At 45.3% G+C, this 16,723-nt stretch overlaps 1 protein-coding gene across 1 annotated transcript in view; it reads left to right on the forward strand.

The window, feature by feature from the left end:
* The window catches only part of ELP1 (elongator acetyltransferase complex subunit 1), a 153,617-nt gene that overhangs the window by 90,008 nt on the left and 46,886 nt on the right, over positions 1 to 16,723 (forward strand). The window contains exons 25-27 of the mRNA XM_082243694.1: positions 5,581 to 5,729; positions 5,999 to 6,122; positions 15,048 to 15,145. Coding sequence (XP_082099820.1) covers positions 5,581 to 5,729; positions 5,999 to 6,122; positions 15,048 to 15,145 — 371 coding nt within the window. The remainder of the gene's footprint in view (positions 1 to 5,580; positions 5,730 to 5,998; positions 6,123 to 15,047; positions 15,146 to 16,723) is intronic.

The raw sequence follows: 16,723 nt of genomic DNA on the forward strand, positions 1-16,723 counted from the left end.
TGGCTGCGCCCTAGGTGGCAGTACGCCCTAGGCGGCTGCCTAGTTCACCTAGTGGTAGCACCGGCCCTGGATACAGTGTCCTAAGGAGCAGGTAATCCTGCACACATGGGGTATCAATGTACAGCATATGCAATTCAATATACAGTGGGTACGGAAAGTATTCAGACCCCCTTAAATTTTTCACTCTTTGTTATATTGCAGCCATTTGCTAAAATCATTTAGGTTCATTCTTCTTCCTCATGAATGTACACATAGCACCCCATACTGACAGAAAAACACAGAATTGTTGACATTGTTGCATTGTTGATTTATTAAAAAAGAAAAACTGAAATATCACATGGTCCTAAGTATTCAGACCCTTTGCTCTGTATTTAGTAGAAGCCCCCTTTTGATCTAATACAGCCAGGAGTCTTTTTGGGAAAGATGCAACAAGTCTTTCACACCTGGATTTGGGGATCCTCTGCCATTCCTCCTTGCAGATCCTCTCCAGTTCTGTCAGGTTGGATGGTAAACGTTGGTGGACAGCCATTTTTAGGTCTCTCCAGAGATGCTCAATTGGGTTTAAGTCAGGGCTCTGGCTGGGCCATTCAAGAACAGTCGCGGAGTTGTTGTGAAGCCACTCCTTTGTTATGTTAGCTGTGTGCTTAGGGTCATTGTCTTGTTGGAAGGTAAACCTTCGGCCCAGTCTGAGGTCCAGAGCACTCTGGAGAAGGTTTTTGTCCAGGATATCCCTGTACTTGGCCGCATTCATCTTTCCCTCGATTGCAACCAGTCGTCCTGTCCCTGCAGCTGAAAAACACCCCCACAGCATGATGCTGCCACCACCATGCTTCACTGTTGGGACTGTATTGGACAGGTGATGAGCAGTGCCTGGTTTTCTCCACACATACCACTTAGAATTGAGGCCAAAAAGTTCTATTTTGGTCTCATCAGACCAGAGAATCTTATTTCTCACCATCTTGGAGTCCTTCAGGTGTTTTTTAGCAAACTCCATGCAGGCTTTCATGTGTCTTACTGAGGAGAGGTTTCCGTCGGGCCACTCTGCCATAAAGCCCCGACTGGTGGAGGGCTGCAGTGATGGTTGACTTTCTACAACTTTCTCCCATCTCCTGACTGCATCTTTGGGTTCTTCTTTACCTCTTTCACCAAGGCTCTTCTCCCCCGATAGCTCAGTTTGGCCGGACGGCCAGCTCTAGGAAGGGTTCTGGTCGTCCCAAACGTCTTCCATTTGAGGATTATGGAGGCCACTGTGCTCTTAGGAACCTTAAGTGCAGCAGAAATCTTTTTGTAACCTTGGCCAGATCTGTGCCTTGCCACAATTCTGTCTCTGAGCTCTTCAGGCAGTTCCTTTGACCTCATGATTCTCATTTGCTCTGACATGCATTGTGATCTGGAAGGTCTTATATAGACAGGTGTGTGGCATTGTGTGGCTTTCCTAATCAAGTCCAATCAGTATAATCAAACACAGCTGGACTCAAATGAAGGTGTAGAACCATCTCAAGGATGATCAGAAGAAATGGAAAGCACCTGAGTTAAATATATAAGTCTGAATACTTAGGACCATGTGATATTTCAGTTTTTCTTTTTTACTAAATCTGCAACAATGTCAACAATTCTGTGTTTTTCTGTCAGTATGGGGTGCTATGTGTACATTCATGAGGAAGAAGAATGAACTTAAATGATTTTAGCAAATGGCTGCAATATAACAAAGAGTGAAAAATTTAAGGGGGTCTGAATACTTTCCGTACCCACTGTATCTGTCTGAGGGACACTGCAAACCTTCAGATGCCTAGATGTTTGAAAGAAATATTTGTTTCTCTATTTTGAGTTATGCTGTAAAAAGAATCTCCTCTTTTGTTTGTTTAGGCCCCTTTCACACTGTGCGACTTGTCCTACGATTTGGGACTGCAAAGTCGCATGACAAGTCGGACTCCATGATTTTCAATGAGTACGTTCATATCTGTACGGCTTCAAAGTAGTCCCTGCACTACTTTGGAACGATTTTAATGCGTTTTGAGGTCCAAAGACATAGGCATTGCTTCAAGTCCAGTCAAAATCGGGGTAAAATTGTGGCAACAAAATCACGTGACTTTTAGGTCGCATAAGTGTGAAAAGGGGCCTTAGTAGAAGAGATAGATTATATGCACCTTCTCCATTCTAAGTTTTTATGAGAGAAGTATTGGGGGCTGCCGTTGTAGCCTTCATTTAGAAAATGCTAGATGTCTCAGAGGGGTTGATTTACTAATACTTGAGAGTGCAAAATCTGGTGCAGTTCTGTTTACAAACCTATCTGCTTCCAGTTTTTTTATTTTTTTTTGTCAAAGCTTCATTAAAAAAGGTGAAGTTAGAAGCTGATTGGCCACCATGTAGAGCTGCACCAGATTTTGCACTCTCTCTAGTTTTAGTAAATCAACCTCACTGTGTTTGGCTTTGGTATGTTTCATAGTCTTGGAAAAAGCATGCTGTTAACGAGTGTCCGAAAAATGTCAGAATTACTTTCACAATAATGAGCATTCTATACTTGTTCCAGCCGGTTCAGTAATTACAGCCTCCATGAACCGTGCGTGATTGTTTCCCTTTAATTACTACTTTAAGTGATTGCAAAGTTGTTGTTTTTTCTACCTTTTATGCATTCTCTAAGCATTAACAAAGCACAATAATAAGCATTTTTTTTATTTTTATTTCTTTGTACTTGGTGACACTAAACCATATCCTTATTCAACAAAAAAATCCATTCACATCCACTACCTAAAGTGATTTTTTTTTTTTTTTTTAAACGAGATTTTACAAATATGTTTTACTTGCCTCCCCTGTACAGTTGGTTTTGTACAAAGCAGCCCCAATCCTCCTTATTTTAGGTCTCTCTTTGTGTCTCCTGGCCTCTCCCTTCCTTTGAGTGCCCCCAAAGCAAGCAGCTTGCTATGGGGGCACTTGAGCCGAATCACAGCTCCCTGTATCCATTCAGACATGGAGCTGCGGTTCAGCCCCGCCCCACCCCCTCTCTTTCCTCATTTGCTAACTGACTTTGACAGCAGTGGGAGCTAATGGCGCTGCTGCTGTGTCTTGGCCAGTGATGGGGGGGGGGGGAGAGTCCCGGATGGCTGAGACAGTCGTAGGCATCGCTGGATCGAGAGGGGGTTCAAGTAAGTATTAGGGGGGCTGCTGCACACAGAAGGTTTTTTATCTTAATGCATAGAATGCATTAGGATAAGAAACCTTCTGACTTTACAACCACTTTATTGGCCCTTTTTGAACTATTTTTAATAGTTTTTACTGTTCTTTTCTGCCTCCTTGTAACACCCTCTGTGAGCTTCCGAACCCCTCCTTCTCCTCTCCTTACGTTTGTTTGAAATGAGCAGTGCAAATTAGTTGCGCTCATGTGCACTGCCTTATGCATACTATAAATCCCATAGTATCTTGTCCATCTTGGGAGTGAGTGATTACAATCCTATGTGCAGTTGGACCATGAACCTAGTAGCCACCCTCTAACAGGGTGACAAATCACAACAGAAAGAAACAATTTGGAGGAGGCTGAAAAAAATTGAAGGTACTTTCTTGAGTTAAAGTGGAACCAACCATAAATAGAGCAAATTTCTTTCCTGCAACCACCGATTTCCACCATCAACACCTTGTTGATGCGGGAACCCCTCCTGCTGTGCCGTTGTCTTCTCCCGGCGGGAGGAGCAGCCATCCCCACCAGGGGAAGACAGTGATAATCACAAGAGAGTTCGGCAGGCTGGTTGTGTACCCAAGTTGATTGATCGAGGCAGGCTGGTTGTACCCAAGTTGATTGATCGATCAACTTGGTACATTCAGTCTGCCCATTAATGGTTCGAACCATGTATGGCTAGTCTAACTGTATCTGTTCCTAAAAATGTACCCCCATCCCTCCACCACCTATTCTGCCAAACCTGTTATAAAAGATCTGTATACTTCTCCTCCAGGGCAGTCATATCATCCTGCAGCTCTGGCTCCCCTGTGTCAGTAAATGTCCAATCACAGGAGCAGAAGCTTGGTTACTCCCAAGTACAATACTGTTTGTCAATTGCAGTGCTATTTTGTTTTTTTAATCTTTTATAAATCAGCTTGTGTGATAGGAAGCTCTTCTCACCTTTTTATCAGTTAAGCGGCACATAATGCATTGAGGTTTAGCAGTAGGTGTAGATGAACCACATTTACTCTAAGGATGGTTCAACGTTATTTTGTTGATTTCTAAGTGCAGCACTACCCCCTAGAGGGCCACTGGATGTTGGGTCCCCCCTGTCCAGCCAGGCAACATGCATTTTCAACTCTCCGAGACAAATAATCAGTCCACTGGCTTGTTTTTGTTATTTTATTGAGAAAAATAACTTGGCTAATTTATTGGGATTATGAGATGCCCAACTTGACTTAAGCCGGGTACAAACAGGCCAAATGTCGGGAAACAGTGGTCTGTTAAAAAGAGGAAAAAAAAAAAACGCTCCACATTCAGCCCATGTGTATGTCGGACGTGCATGCTGGAAAACTAGCATTCAGCCCACTCCCGATCAGTGCTTTCAGCCAGTTGCAGGGAGCGCTGATCGGAGTGTTCTAGCAGGGGGGCTGGAGCATCTCCCTGTCAGAAAACCACAGCCCAGTGGGGGAGATCGCTGAACTAACCTGGCATGGTTAATAAAAAAGAAACAAACAGTGTGTACCCGGCTTTAAAAAACAATGGTAAGGACATCTTCCTTCTCTATGCACACCACAAAAAGCGACCAAATCCTTGACTGCATTCTCTCCGAACAGCAACAGTCTTACTTGGACTTGGCAAAGGAAATCCACTTTCTAGGAGCTCTGTGTCCCCTGGGTGGAATTTTAGCAATGTCCGGACTTGCAGGAGCTCTATGCTCCCTCTCTTGAAAATACCAGCCCACCTGGCTGCTTGATGAAATGTCCCAGGACAAGGTACAGGGTAATTGCTTATTGGCACAGTCCCAGAAAATCTTGCTGCATATTGCATCTGGCAGGTTTAATTATTTTTGGCCCAGGGGGTATAGAAATACACAGTCCCTGGAAATCCTGCTGCTTCAGAGGAGACTACTGTTCAGGCCAGGTCCTTCCATGAAAGCCAAGGTATCTCCTAGAACAGCCTGTAGGGTAGTGGAGATCCCTCTGTCCTTATTCCTCTCTCAGCTCCCAGCCTGGAGGCAGAGTCCGCCCTCAGCCCCGGGGTCCCCTCCCAGTCTACACGACACAGCTTCCTCACTCCATCTTCCACCTGACCCCCCTTGTTGGCCAGGCACCATATTATTTATGGGCTGACCTAGCTACTCTGAGAGGCCTCCTGCCTCCACCCACTAGCTTCTTGAAACTTCTCCAAGCTTCTAGAACCAGGGAGAGGTACCAGAGGCATGACCTGTAGAGCCCTCTAGCCTGACCTACAGTAACCCCCAACCAATTACCAGACTCACACAACTACAATGAGTCCAAAGTAAATTTTCCTACTCCAGACTGAGCACTAGAGGGTGCTACATAAGTAAGGATTAAGTTTTGTAATACTTTTGTTGATAGTTTACTTTACTGTAATGAAGTATTTGATAACGCATATGTATTTTATAGAGAATCCATTATCTTCTCACGAAGATGTCAGTGCAGAGGAAGCGCTAAAATACCTGCTATTTCTTGTGGATGTCAATGAGCTTTATGATCACTCCCTTGGAACATACGACTTTGATTTGGTCATTATGGTGGCAGAGAAATCTCAGAAGGTTGGTAACAAACTTTAGTTGTGCTTCGTCATTGCACATTTTTTCTTTTGCAAGCATATGAATATACAGAACTGTAGACCAATTCTCTTTTTGGAAAGTGTCTGATCTGATACTGAGAGTCACCAAGCACTGCTGGTTCTATTTTCTGATCATTTCAGTAATGACTAGTCAGGAATTTTAATGTTTTTTGTGATGAGAATGTTTTTGCTTATCTTTTGTTCTGTTCCAATGAATCTCCAGTAATTTTTCTTCTCTGTATTTTTGCATAGGACCCTAAAGAGTATCTTCCTTTTCTAAACTCACTGAAGAAGATGGAGTCTAATTACCAAAGATACACTATAGATAAGCATCTTAAAAGATACAAGAAAGCTCTGGGACATCTCAGCAAATGTGGTAGGATAGATATTTATTTGTGTTATCAGCCAAGATCTACTAAAAGCTTACCTGACAAAAACTGCAAAATTTTACTTCATTAGTCAAAATAGAACCATTTTTACCCATGTGTTATCATCAATCAATGTTGTTATCATCTCTCACAAAAAAAATCATTTTGACTGTGTATGACCAGTTTATAAAGATGATAGTTGATTTCAAAAATATCTTTAAAGCCATTTATTAAACCTGCATAAACCTCTGTAAGGGTCCTTTCACACAGGCTTTCCGCCCGGCGGACTCAGTTTTGCTCAGCAGGGATCGATCTGCCGATCCCCGCTGAGCAGGCGGATGACAGGTCTGTCTCCGCTTACTTTGCAGAGACAGACCTGTCAGATCCCTGCTCTCCTCTATGGGAGATTGGATGAAAACGGACTGCCTGTCCGTTTTCATCTGATCAGATCCTCCGAACGGATGGAAAATAGGGATTCCATCTGACTGGATTTCACAAACAGGATCGGAGAGCAGCGGGTCACCGCTGACATCTGCCGCTCCATAGGGAAACATGGAGCATCCGATCAGGTTCGCCTGAAAAACTGACAGGCAGACCCGATCGGAAAGCCCGTGTGAAAGGGGCCTAAGGCTCCATTCACACCTGAGTGTATTGTTTTCAGGTGTTTTTTGCAGGTGTTTGGAGGCAGGCATTGACATCTAACAAAAACGCTACAAGTGTTTGGTTTTCTGCCAAAAAAGAAGCTCATGTACTTTTTTGAGCTTCAGGCATTTTGCTTCAAGTGACAAAACGCTCATATGTGAACAGGGGCCATTGAAATGAATGGGATTTTTCTTGTTGAGCGTTTTGAGACTTCAGAGATGAGCGTTTTACGAGCTGAAAAACGCTCCGGTGTGGACAGGGCCTAAAGCAATGACAAAAACAGCATACAAGCTTCTGTTGTTTGTGAATGTTTATCTTGGGTCCCTTCGAAAAAGTTGTGAGATAGATTCGAAATTACTGTTCATATAGTACACTGCTGTCTGCAGGGCATAAACCCTTTTCCTGTGGAGGGCTGTCAATGATTTGGTAGTGCTGCTGATTTTACAGCAGCTTGTCAGTCTTCCGATCTGCTTCTTTCCATTGTTCTAAGTGTTGCCACATTTATGCCAGTGCCCCCCACCCTATAGGCATTGGTGGCAGGAATAAATGCTGACATGGCCTCTAGGCTTAAAGTGTTTACCATTACAGAAAAATTGTAAAGGTGAACTAACACCAGACACCCTACTCACCCCAGTCCCTGGTGTACTTACCACCAGGATTACCAAGCTATCAACACTCCCGCAGCCACTCCAGCAGTCCAGGATTTTAAATTCCCAGTCTTCTCCCTCTTCTCTGTCAGCATTTCCAGGGCGGACCAAATGGATTTTGATTTGTCAGCGCCGTCACATGACATTACTGCTTATCCCCTTATAGCAGATCCCACCCACTGCTTGTGAAGGAAGAGGCCTGATTGGGATATTGGTGGTCATATGGCTGCAGAATAAATGCTTAAACAATATTTAAAGGCAATTTTTTTTTTTTTTATAGAAAGAAGCGATTGCTGCAAAGGGCTATTTTCTAAGTTGCACCACTTCCTATTTTTTTGTGTTTATTCTTGCCATCTACTTTACATAGTAGGCGAGGTTGAACAAAGACAACAGTCCATCCAGCTCAACCTGTGCAGGCGCGCGTGGCTGTAATCATCTCAAAGCCACCATACTTCCTGCAGAAACCACCTCTTGTGGTAGAGAATTCCACAATCGTGTAGCCCTAACAGTAAAGGACCCCCCACGTTGCCTGAGGTTAAAACGCTTCTCCTCTAATCGCATTGTATGCCCTCGAGTCCTCATGCAATCCCTTCGACTGAACAGCTTTTTTTCTAAGCTGAGATCCCCATTGAGATATTTATAAATTGCTATCATGTCCCCCCTCAGGCGTCTCTTCTCCAGGGAAAATAAATCAAGCGATTGCAGACGCTCTTCATAACTAAGGTCCTCCAATCCCCTAATCAGTTTAGTTGCCCTTCTCTGGACTCGCTCCAGCTCCAACACATCCCTCCTGAGGACTGGCGACCAGAACTGGACAGAATACTCCAGATGCGGTCGGACCAGAGTTTTATAAAGTGGAAGGATTATAGACTTCTCTCTGGAATACATCTCATTGACAGACGTAGTCTTCTTGATTCTCAAGAGCTGGGTTATGTTGTCTCCGCAGGAGTAGGACTAGGCAGAAAGACAAAACGTTCTGGCTCCACCTTAGGGGCAGTCCCTGAGGGTATATCCTCCCTCTCTCTGCTACAGGGAATCAGTTTTTTTCTGTCTAGTCAGGAGTAAGGACCTAAGTTCCTTGCTGGGATCTTTTGGTCCTGGCAAGACTTTTTTCTTTAAGAAAAAGACATTTTTTAGGTAGTTTTTCTCCAGTGTTTTTCCTGTGAGATCTTCAAGCAAAAATGCCGGACTGGGCGACACTTGTGGTCACCCCAGCCGGCCTACGAGCGCGCGCAGACCATTGCATTGCGCTTGGTCGGCCGCGACACATTCAAGTAAGTATGCGGGGCCGGGCGACGGGCTGGATGTTGAGATCCAGTGGTCACCCCGGTTTTCTGCCTACGAGCGCGTGCAGACCAGAGCTCCGCGCTGGGTCGGCCGCGACGGAGTCCCAGTGGAGGGACTGACCTTGCGAGTTAAAAGTCTCGCTTGGACGCCAGGAACCACAGAGTCGAGGCGTCCCGAGTGATCCACAACCCCCCACCCCGGTGGAGAGGGTATTGTGAAGAGAGGGTGCCTGTCGGTTCGGTATGGTGAGTAAACGTTCTCTTTTTTTCCTCGTTATGAGGCAGTATGAATTATGGGCCCCTCCATATATGGTCAGTATATATCTGATACTTACAAGTCCCCCTTGTAATACAGCATGTGTTTGTGGGAAGTGGACTTGGTTTGAGAGCTAACACTCTACCCAGCAGACTGTAACATTACAGCAGACATAGGAGGTATAATCCTACCTTATTTGTAGTGTATCTCCTGTAGATCCATATATCGCCTCTTAGCAGAGATGCAGGTGGATGTGCTGGGAAAAACGATTTCGGCGGTCCGCCGCCATTTTGCCGTAGACCAGGTGCATGCATGTCCTCAGGTCACGCCGGCCGCCATGTTTTTGGAGTCTAATGTCTCCTGTATGGGGGCGGCCATGTTTCATGAGCCCAGCTACCTCGTGGAGAGCTGGGAACGCCGGAAGGCGTACACAGGGGGCGGAGCCACGTCCTTCTACCCGGGAAAAAGCAACAGCTCCTTCCAGTCTGTAAAAGACAGACGCTGACTGCAGTTGGTTGGAAACTTCACTGCATCGGTTGGTGAGCCTTGGGGGTCCCTCTCTCTCTCTCTGTGGGATCGAGAAGCAGGTACTCTGAGGGGCGCTATTGCGCTAGGGGGAGACACATAAAAAAAAAAAAATTAAAAAAAAAAAAAAAAGTTTTTTTGTGTTTTCTGGCAAAGGTGTCCTGAATTAACATGGACCCTGCCACTCATGTATCTCCTCCGGATCCCCTCGAGGGGTCTGCGGGATCCTCCAGCACCCCACTGACGATTGAATCATTGTCCGCTATTATGGAAACTTTTGTGTCCCGGGTGGAAGTGGCTTGTCAGGGACAGGGCGCAAGTAAGCGACCCCCGCCTAACCCCTTATTATCTGAAACCTCGGATTCAGACTCTGAGCCTATTTCTGCAGTTGCAGGTACTTCATCTGGTATTGGTGTCTCGGGTACTGTCTCTTCAGACAGTGAGGAGGATGTTTCGGCATCAGCCATAGCCAGAGAGGAAGCGTTGGTAAACGCACTCATTGTATCTGTTCAAGAAACCCTAAGATTACAGGGTATTCCGTCAGAAATAGCTGAAACTGAAATCCCTTTTGGGACTAAAAAACGCATCAAAGTGGCGAAGGTTTTTCCATTGTCCAAATGTTTTGGCAATCCAATCAAAGAAGAATGGAGTCTGCCAAAACGCATTTCTACTATTTCTAAACGCATTAACAGGCGTTATCCGTTTGAGGAAACCCTCATTAAGAAATGGACAGAACCACCTGTGGTGGATTCACCAATTGCTAGATTGAATAAAGCCACGGTTATTCCTCTAGAAGACGCTCCGTCTTTTAAAGATCCAGTGGATCGCAAGATAGAAGCTATGTCTCGCACCATGTTTACCTTGATTGGATCAGCTTTCAGACCAATAATTGCTATTGGTCTGGTTTCGCAGGCTGTAACTGTATGGACCAAGTGGTTACGCCGGGACCTAGAAGAGGTCCCTCAGGCGGTATCAGATTCGTTGGAACAAATGATACAGGGGTTACAGTTTGTGTGTGATGCGGCGTTAGACGCCACTTCATTATTGGCGCGAGCATCTGTCTCAGCGGTGGTTCTCAGGCGTACACTGTGGCTAAAAGGTTGGTTAGCCGACCAAGGTTCCAAAAAAGCATTGACTAATATCCCCTTTTTAGGAAAGCGTCTATTTGGAGCCAACTTAGATGAGATCATTAAGGATCTCACGGGTGGAAAGAGCACCTTTTTACCGCAAAATTTTAAAGGTAAAGGAACTCGTCAAAGACGAGGGCCTTCTTTTTCTGCTCACAAGAGGTTTTTTCGTCCCGCGGGTGAAAAAATTAAGTCCTCCAAAGCTCCTGCAGGAGGCGTCAGGGGTCGTTGGTCGGGCAAGCAAAAGCCCGCCCCCTCTAGACCTGAAGATAAACCGTCCAAAGCCTGAAGGTGCGCCCCCACCCATAATTGGGGTGGGGGGACGTCTTCGCCGGTTCCCGGATCCATGGCTTTCCAGAATCCCGGACAGATGGGTTTGCGAAGTCATAAGGTCAGGGTACAAGATCGAGTTTCGATCTCTCCCACCGGCGCGATTCTTCCCTTCCAATAGCCGACTATCCCCGGATCGTTTAGACGATCTGCGGAGAGCAGTCACAGATTTACTACAACAAGGAGTGGTAGTCCACGTTCCTTGGACAGAACGGTTTCAAGGGTTTTATTCAAACCTATTTACAATACCCAGGAAAGAGGGCAAAGTGCGTCCAATTTTGGACTTAAGGGCACTCAATTCTTTTGTCAACATAAGAAGATTCAGAATGGAGTCCATTCGCACAGTAGCAGCCTTTCTGCATCCAGGGGATGTCCTAGCGTCCATAGACATCAAGGACGCATATCTTCACATTCCCATTTTCGCAGGACATCAGCGGTTTCTACGCTTTTTCCGTAGAAGAGAACCACTATCAGTTTGTGGCGTTACCTTTCGGTCTCGCCACGGCTCCGTGGGTCTTCACGAAGGTGTTGGCCCCAATGTTGGCACTTCTGCGCCAAAGAGGCATATCGATTCTAGGTTACCTAGACGATCTTCTGCTTCATGCAGAGTCTCCTCAGACCTTGCTACAAAACATAGAAATTGCTATGATTTCTTTACAGGAATTCGGGTGGCTGGTGAACCAGCAAAAGTCATTTCTGGTTCCCACCCAGAGGCTCGAATATCTGGGTCTAATTCTAGACACAGTCAGGACAAGAGTTTTTTCTTCCGGTAGGGAAACTCCGAAGGATTCAATCAGCAGTCCAGTTGTTACTATCCAACAGCTGGTCTTCCCTTCGGACTTGCATGAGGGTTCTGGGGTTGATGGTGGCTTCCTTCGAAGCAGTCCCATTTGCCCAGTCCCATACCCGAATTCTTCAGCAAGAGATTCTTCTCAGATGGAATCGGAATCCGGAATCCCTGGACAATCAGATCCGATTGAGCAAACAGACCAGAGAGTCTCTGGTCTGGTGGCTTCGGTCTCCGATGCTCAGCCAGGGAAAGTCATTTCTGCCAATATATTGGACGACAGTGACCACGGATGCCAGTCTATCCGGATGGGGAGGAATTCTCGGTCAGTTATCTGTCCAGGGACTTTGGTCCCCGGAAGAATCCAGGTTACCGATAAATGTATTGGAACTGAGAGCGATCAGACTTTGTCTGATTCACTGGACCGAGCAGCTCCAGGGCAGCCCGGTTCGGATCAAGTCGGACAACGCCACGGCCGTGGCTTATGTCAATCACCAGGGGGGCACCAAGAGTGTCCGAGCGGCCAAAGAAGTGGCTTGCATTCTTCGCTGGGCGGAACGATTTGTTCCAGCAATCTCTGCGGTGTTCATTCCGGGGGTGGAGAATTGGCAGGCAGATTATCTCAGCCGTCAGACTCTGGATCAGGGGGAATGGTCCCTCCATCCAGACGTTTTCCACCAGTTGTGCCTACGATGGGGCACCCCGGATATGGATCTGTTGGCATCTCGATTCAACAGGAAAGTTCAGAGATCCGTGGCTCGCTCCCGCGATCCTCTAGCAGAAACCGCAGACGCACTGATCGCCCCGTGGGGGCAATACCAGCTAATGTATGCCTTCCCTCCTCTTGGGTTACTGCCAAGACTTCTTCGCAGGATAGAGGAGGAAGGAATTCCATTAATCCTGGCAGCTCCGGACTGGCCTCGTCGAGCTTGTTACGCCGACTTGGTCAGACTGATGGCGGACGTCCCGTGGAGACTTTCTCTCAGGGAGGATCTACTGTCTCAGGGACCGATCTTCCATCCTGCTTTACGATCGCTGGTTTTAAACGGCCTGGTTATTGAGACCCAGGTGCTGAAGGACAAGGGATTGTCAGCTTCAGTTATTCCTACTCTAGTTAAAACAAGGAAAGCGACTTCCAGAAAGATTATCATCGTACATGGAAGTCTTATATTGTGTGGTGTGAATCCCTTGGGTTCCATCTACATCTTTATTCGGTAGTCCGAATATTGGCTTTCTGCAACAGGGAGTTGAGCAGAAGCTGGCCTTGAGTGTTATCAAGGGTCTGGTTTCAGCATTTGCTATCTTCTTTCAGAAGCTTTTGTCTACTCATTCCTTGGTGTGGAATTTCATCCAGGGGGTGCGACACCTGGCTCTGACAGTGCACGCGCTGTTACCATCCTGGGATCTTAATTTGGTGCTGTCGGTTCTTCAGACACCTCCCTTTGAAAATATCAGGGAGATTCCCTTGCTTACTTTATCCCAGAAGGTAGTCTTCTTGGTGGCTATCACTTCTGCACGCAGGGTGTCAGAACTGGCTGCATTATCCTGTTGTTCCCCAGATCTGGTGGTTCATAGGTATAAGGTTGTTCTTCATCCGAATCCATCCTTCCTTCTAAGGTGGTTTCAAAGTTTCATTGAATAAGGACAGTGTATTGTCCTTCCTATGTCCTTAGCCCAATCATCCTCGAGAATTTGCATGGCATTCATTGTAGTTCGGGCGATCAGGATATACTTGAATACTACGGATTCAATTTGTAAGACGGATTCACTGTTTGTGATCACGGATGGCCCTAAGAAGGGGTTGCCTGTTCTGCTGCGACCATCTTTAGATGGATCAGACAGACGGTGGTATAGGCTTATTTTATCTAAGGGTCGGGATCCCCCGTTCCCTGTTAAGGCGCATTCTACTCGGGCGCTTAGAGTTTCCTGGACCTTCCGCCATCAGGCGTCAGTGATTCAGGTTTTCAAGGCGACTGTTTAGTAGTCGGTTCATACCTTTACAATATTGTATAAGGTTTATGTGATGGCATCGTCAGATGCCTCTTCTGGCCGCAAGGTTCCTGCAGGCCACTGTTTGAGGAGACTGTTGGTCTACCTCGAGGATTTGTGGGGTAGGTCTCATCTGTTTACTCGATGAGTCCTTTGATACTTCTGGTTGGCTCCGGTTGGGCCTTCTAGATTGGATTTTGATTCTGTCAATCCCACCCCTCATTTTGTGGCACTGCTTCTGGATGTCCCAGCTCTTGAGAATCAAGAAGACTACGTCTGTCAATGAGCGATAGAGAAAAATTGATTTTTGTAAGATCTTACCGTAAAATCCTTTTCTCTTAAGCTCATTGACAGACGTAGTACCCGCCCCTCTATCATTGAGTTGGGTGGGGTTAAATTCTCTGTTACTGCTTTAGAACAGAACTGATTCCCTGTAGCAGAGAGAGGGAGGATATACCCTCAGGGACTGCCCCTAAGGTGGAGCCAGAACGTTTTGTCTTTCTGCCTAGTCCTACTCCTGCGGAGACAACATAACCCAGCTCTTGAGAATCAAGAAGACTACGTCTGTCAATGAGCTTAAGAGAAAAGGATTTTACGGTAAGATCTTACAAAAATCCATTTTTTTCTAAGCTGAGATCCCCATTGAGATATTTATAAATTGCTATCATGTCCCCCCTCAGGCGTCTCTTCTCCAGGGAAAATAAATCAAGCGATTGCAGACGCTCTTCATAACTAAGGTCCTCCAATCCCCTAATCAGTTTAGTTGCCCTTCTCTGGACTCGCTCCAGCTCCAACACATCCCTCCTGAGGACTGGCGACCAGAACTGGACAGAATACTCCAGATGCGGTCGGACCAGAGTTTTATAAAGTGGAAGGATTATAGACTTCTCTCTGGAATACATCCCTTTCTTTATGCATTCTAATATTCTGCTGACTTTGGCAGTTGCCGCTTGACATTGCATGCTATTGCCTAATCTATCATCAACCAAGACTCCCAGATCTTTCTCCATTTTTTATTCCCCCAAGGGTTCCCCTCCTAACGTGTATTGTGCTTTTATGTTTTTAGTCCCCAAGTGCACAACCTTACATTTCTCCACGTTAAACCTCATTTGTCATGTCGTTGCCCACTCCGTTATTTTGTCCAGGTCATTCTGTAGGATATCTGCCTCATTCTGTGCAGTTATTGCCCTGGCCAATTTTGTGTCATCTGCAAAAACTGATATAGAACTACTGATCCCGACCTCAATGCTGTTTATGAATAAATTGAACAAGGTTGGTCCCAGGACTGAGCCTTGGGGGAACCCGCTTACTATCTCTTTAACCACTTTAACATTTGGTTTTCAGGCCCAGAGCATTTTGTGGAATTTTTGAACTTGGTTAAAGACCAGAATCTATACACTGAAGCCTTGAAACTATATCCAGCTGGATCTATTGAATATAAGGTTAGTAACAGCATGGTACTGTATATCAAGAAATCTTCATCATTATTACTTTGAAACTCTGGATCATGTCTGAGACTGCCCACTCCTTTTTTTTTTTTTTTTTAACAAAGTAGTGTTTTGTTGGGTAAGAAAAGGGAGAACCAAATACAACAAATGCAGCTGGTAACCCTACTCTAGTTATACATCAAAGTAGGATCTTACAAGTACAGTATGTTGGGTCGGAACCACCAGAACCATAGTACGGATACACGTAGGAACCAATGGAAGAGGCACAAATTAGTCACTGTATTGTCAGTGATCAAAAGAGATACAACGTAGGCATCAGTAGGAAACATCATAGTTTCGGTAACTTGGTGAAGACAGAGGAGGGTGGGGGGAAGGATTTATTTGGGAGCAGGAATAGGAAGGAAATGGGAGCGAGGGAAGGGGAGGGAGGAGGGGAACAGAAAGATCAGCCCATATATACAGGAGTAGTAAAAATCAATGGAAATAAGCAAACAACCAGTTTGTTCTTAAATCAGGTACTAGGAGTCTATCCAGGCCAACCTGCCTACTCTTTAAGGGCCCGTTCACCCCACATGCAGTGCAGTGCTTTTTGTTTCTGCATCAAAAAAGCATGGAAAGTAGGTTATATTGGTCCAATGGGATAGTGCCCACCATTGCAAGAGCGTTCCAATGCATTTTTCCTGCACAGAACTGTACTGGAATGCGGTAAAAAGCCTAAACGCCAGGACCCCAATACAGTGAAAAAAGCACCTGGAATGCATAAAAATGCACCGTAACGCATTCAAAAGGGATAAAAATGCTCATGCAGAAACGCATTCAGAATGGATCTGGAGTGTGTGGTGTGAACAGGCCTGTTTTGATATCAGAGTAAAGGAAAACTGTTAAGAGAAAAATGTCAACTGCCATTGCTTACATTTCTTTTCATTACTCCCTTACCTGAAAATGTGCAGATAAGGACTTTTTCTTTTTTTTGCCCATAACTTTCTAGATTATTGTACTTGTTCAAAGACAGTGTATCATTGAAACTAGTGAAGCAAGAGAGCCAGTGTAATAACCAGGCAATAGCATTTTCAGAAATAGGTCATTAAAAAAAAAAAAAAAAAAATGCTAGTATGTATTTCTAAAAAGCTATCTTCTATTGCTCTTAACCTCCTCCAAATCTCCAAATTCCTTTTTTTTTTATCCTGCTCTGGATTGACTTACAGATAAATTGTGCCTACACTAGTACTCTATATTCCCACTGCATGTTTTAATGTAGCCACCCTCTCTTACTGCTCCCCAAGATGGACTAGAGCCTAAGCTCAATGGGATTTGTAGTGTGCAAAGGAAACTGTACATAACTGCAACTGACATTGCACTGTTTGTTACAAACAAATGGGGGGGGGGGGGGGTCAGGGGCAGAAAAACACAATAGAAACATTTTTTTGAAAAATATCATTAAGTCATTAAGTTGTGAATGTGTATGGATGATTTTAGGAGAATAAGCATATTGTTTAGTGTCACTTTAAGCCTAATCTTTCACATAAGTTTCTGTGATTTACTGTATGCTTTTCATCTGTGCCGTACTGCAAA

This window comes from Pelophylax lessonae, assembly GCF_965119305.1.
Source record: "Pelophylax lessonae genome assembly, chromosome: 1".
Taxonomy (NCBI): Eukaryota; Metazoa; Chordata; class Amphibia; order Anura; family Ranidae; genus Pelophylax; species Pelophylax lessonae.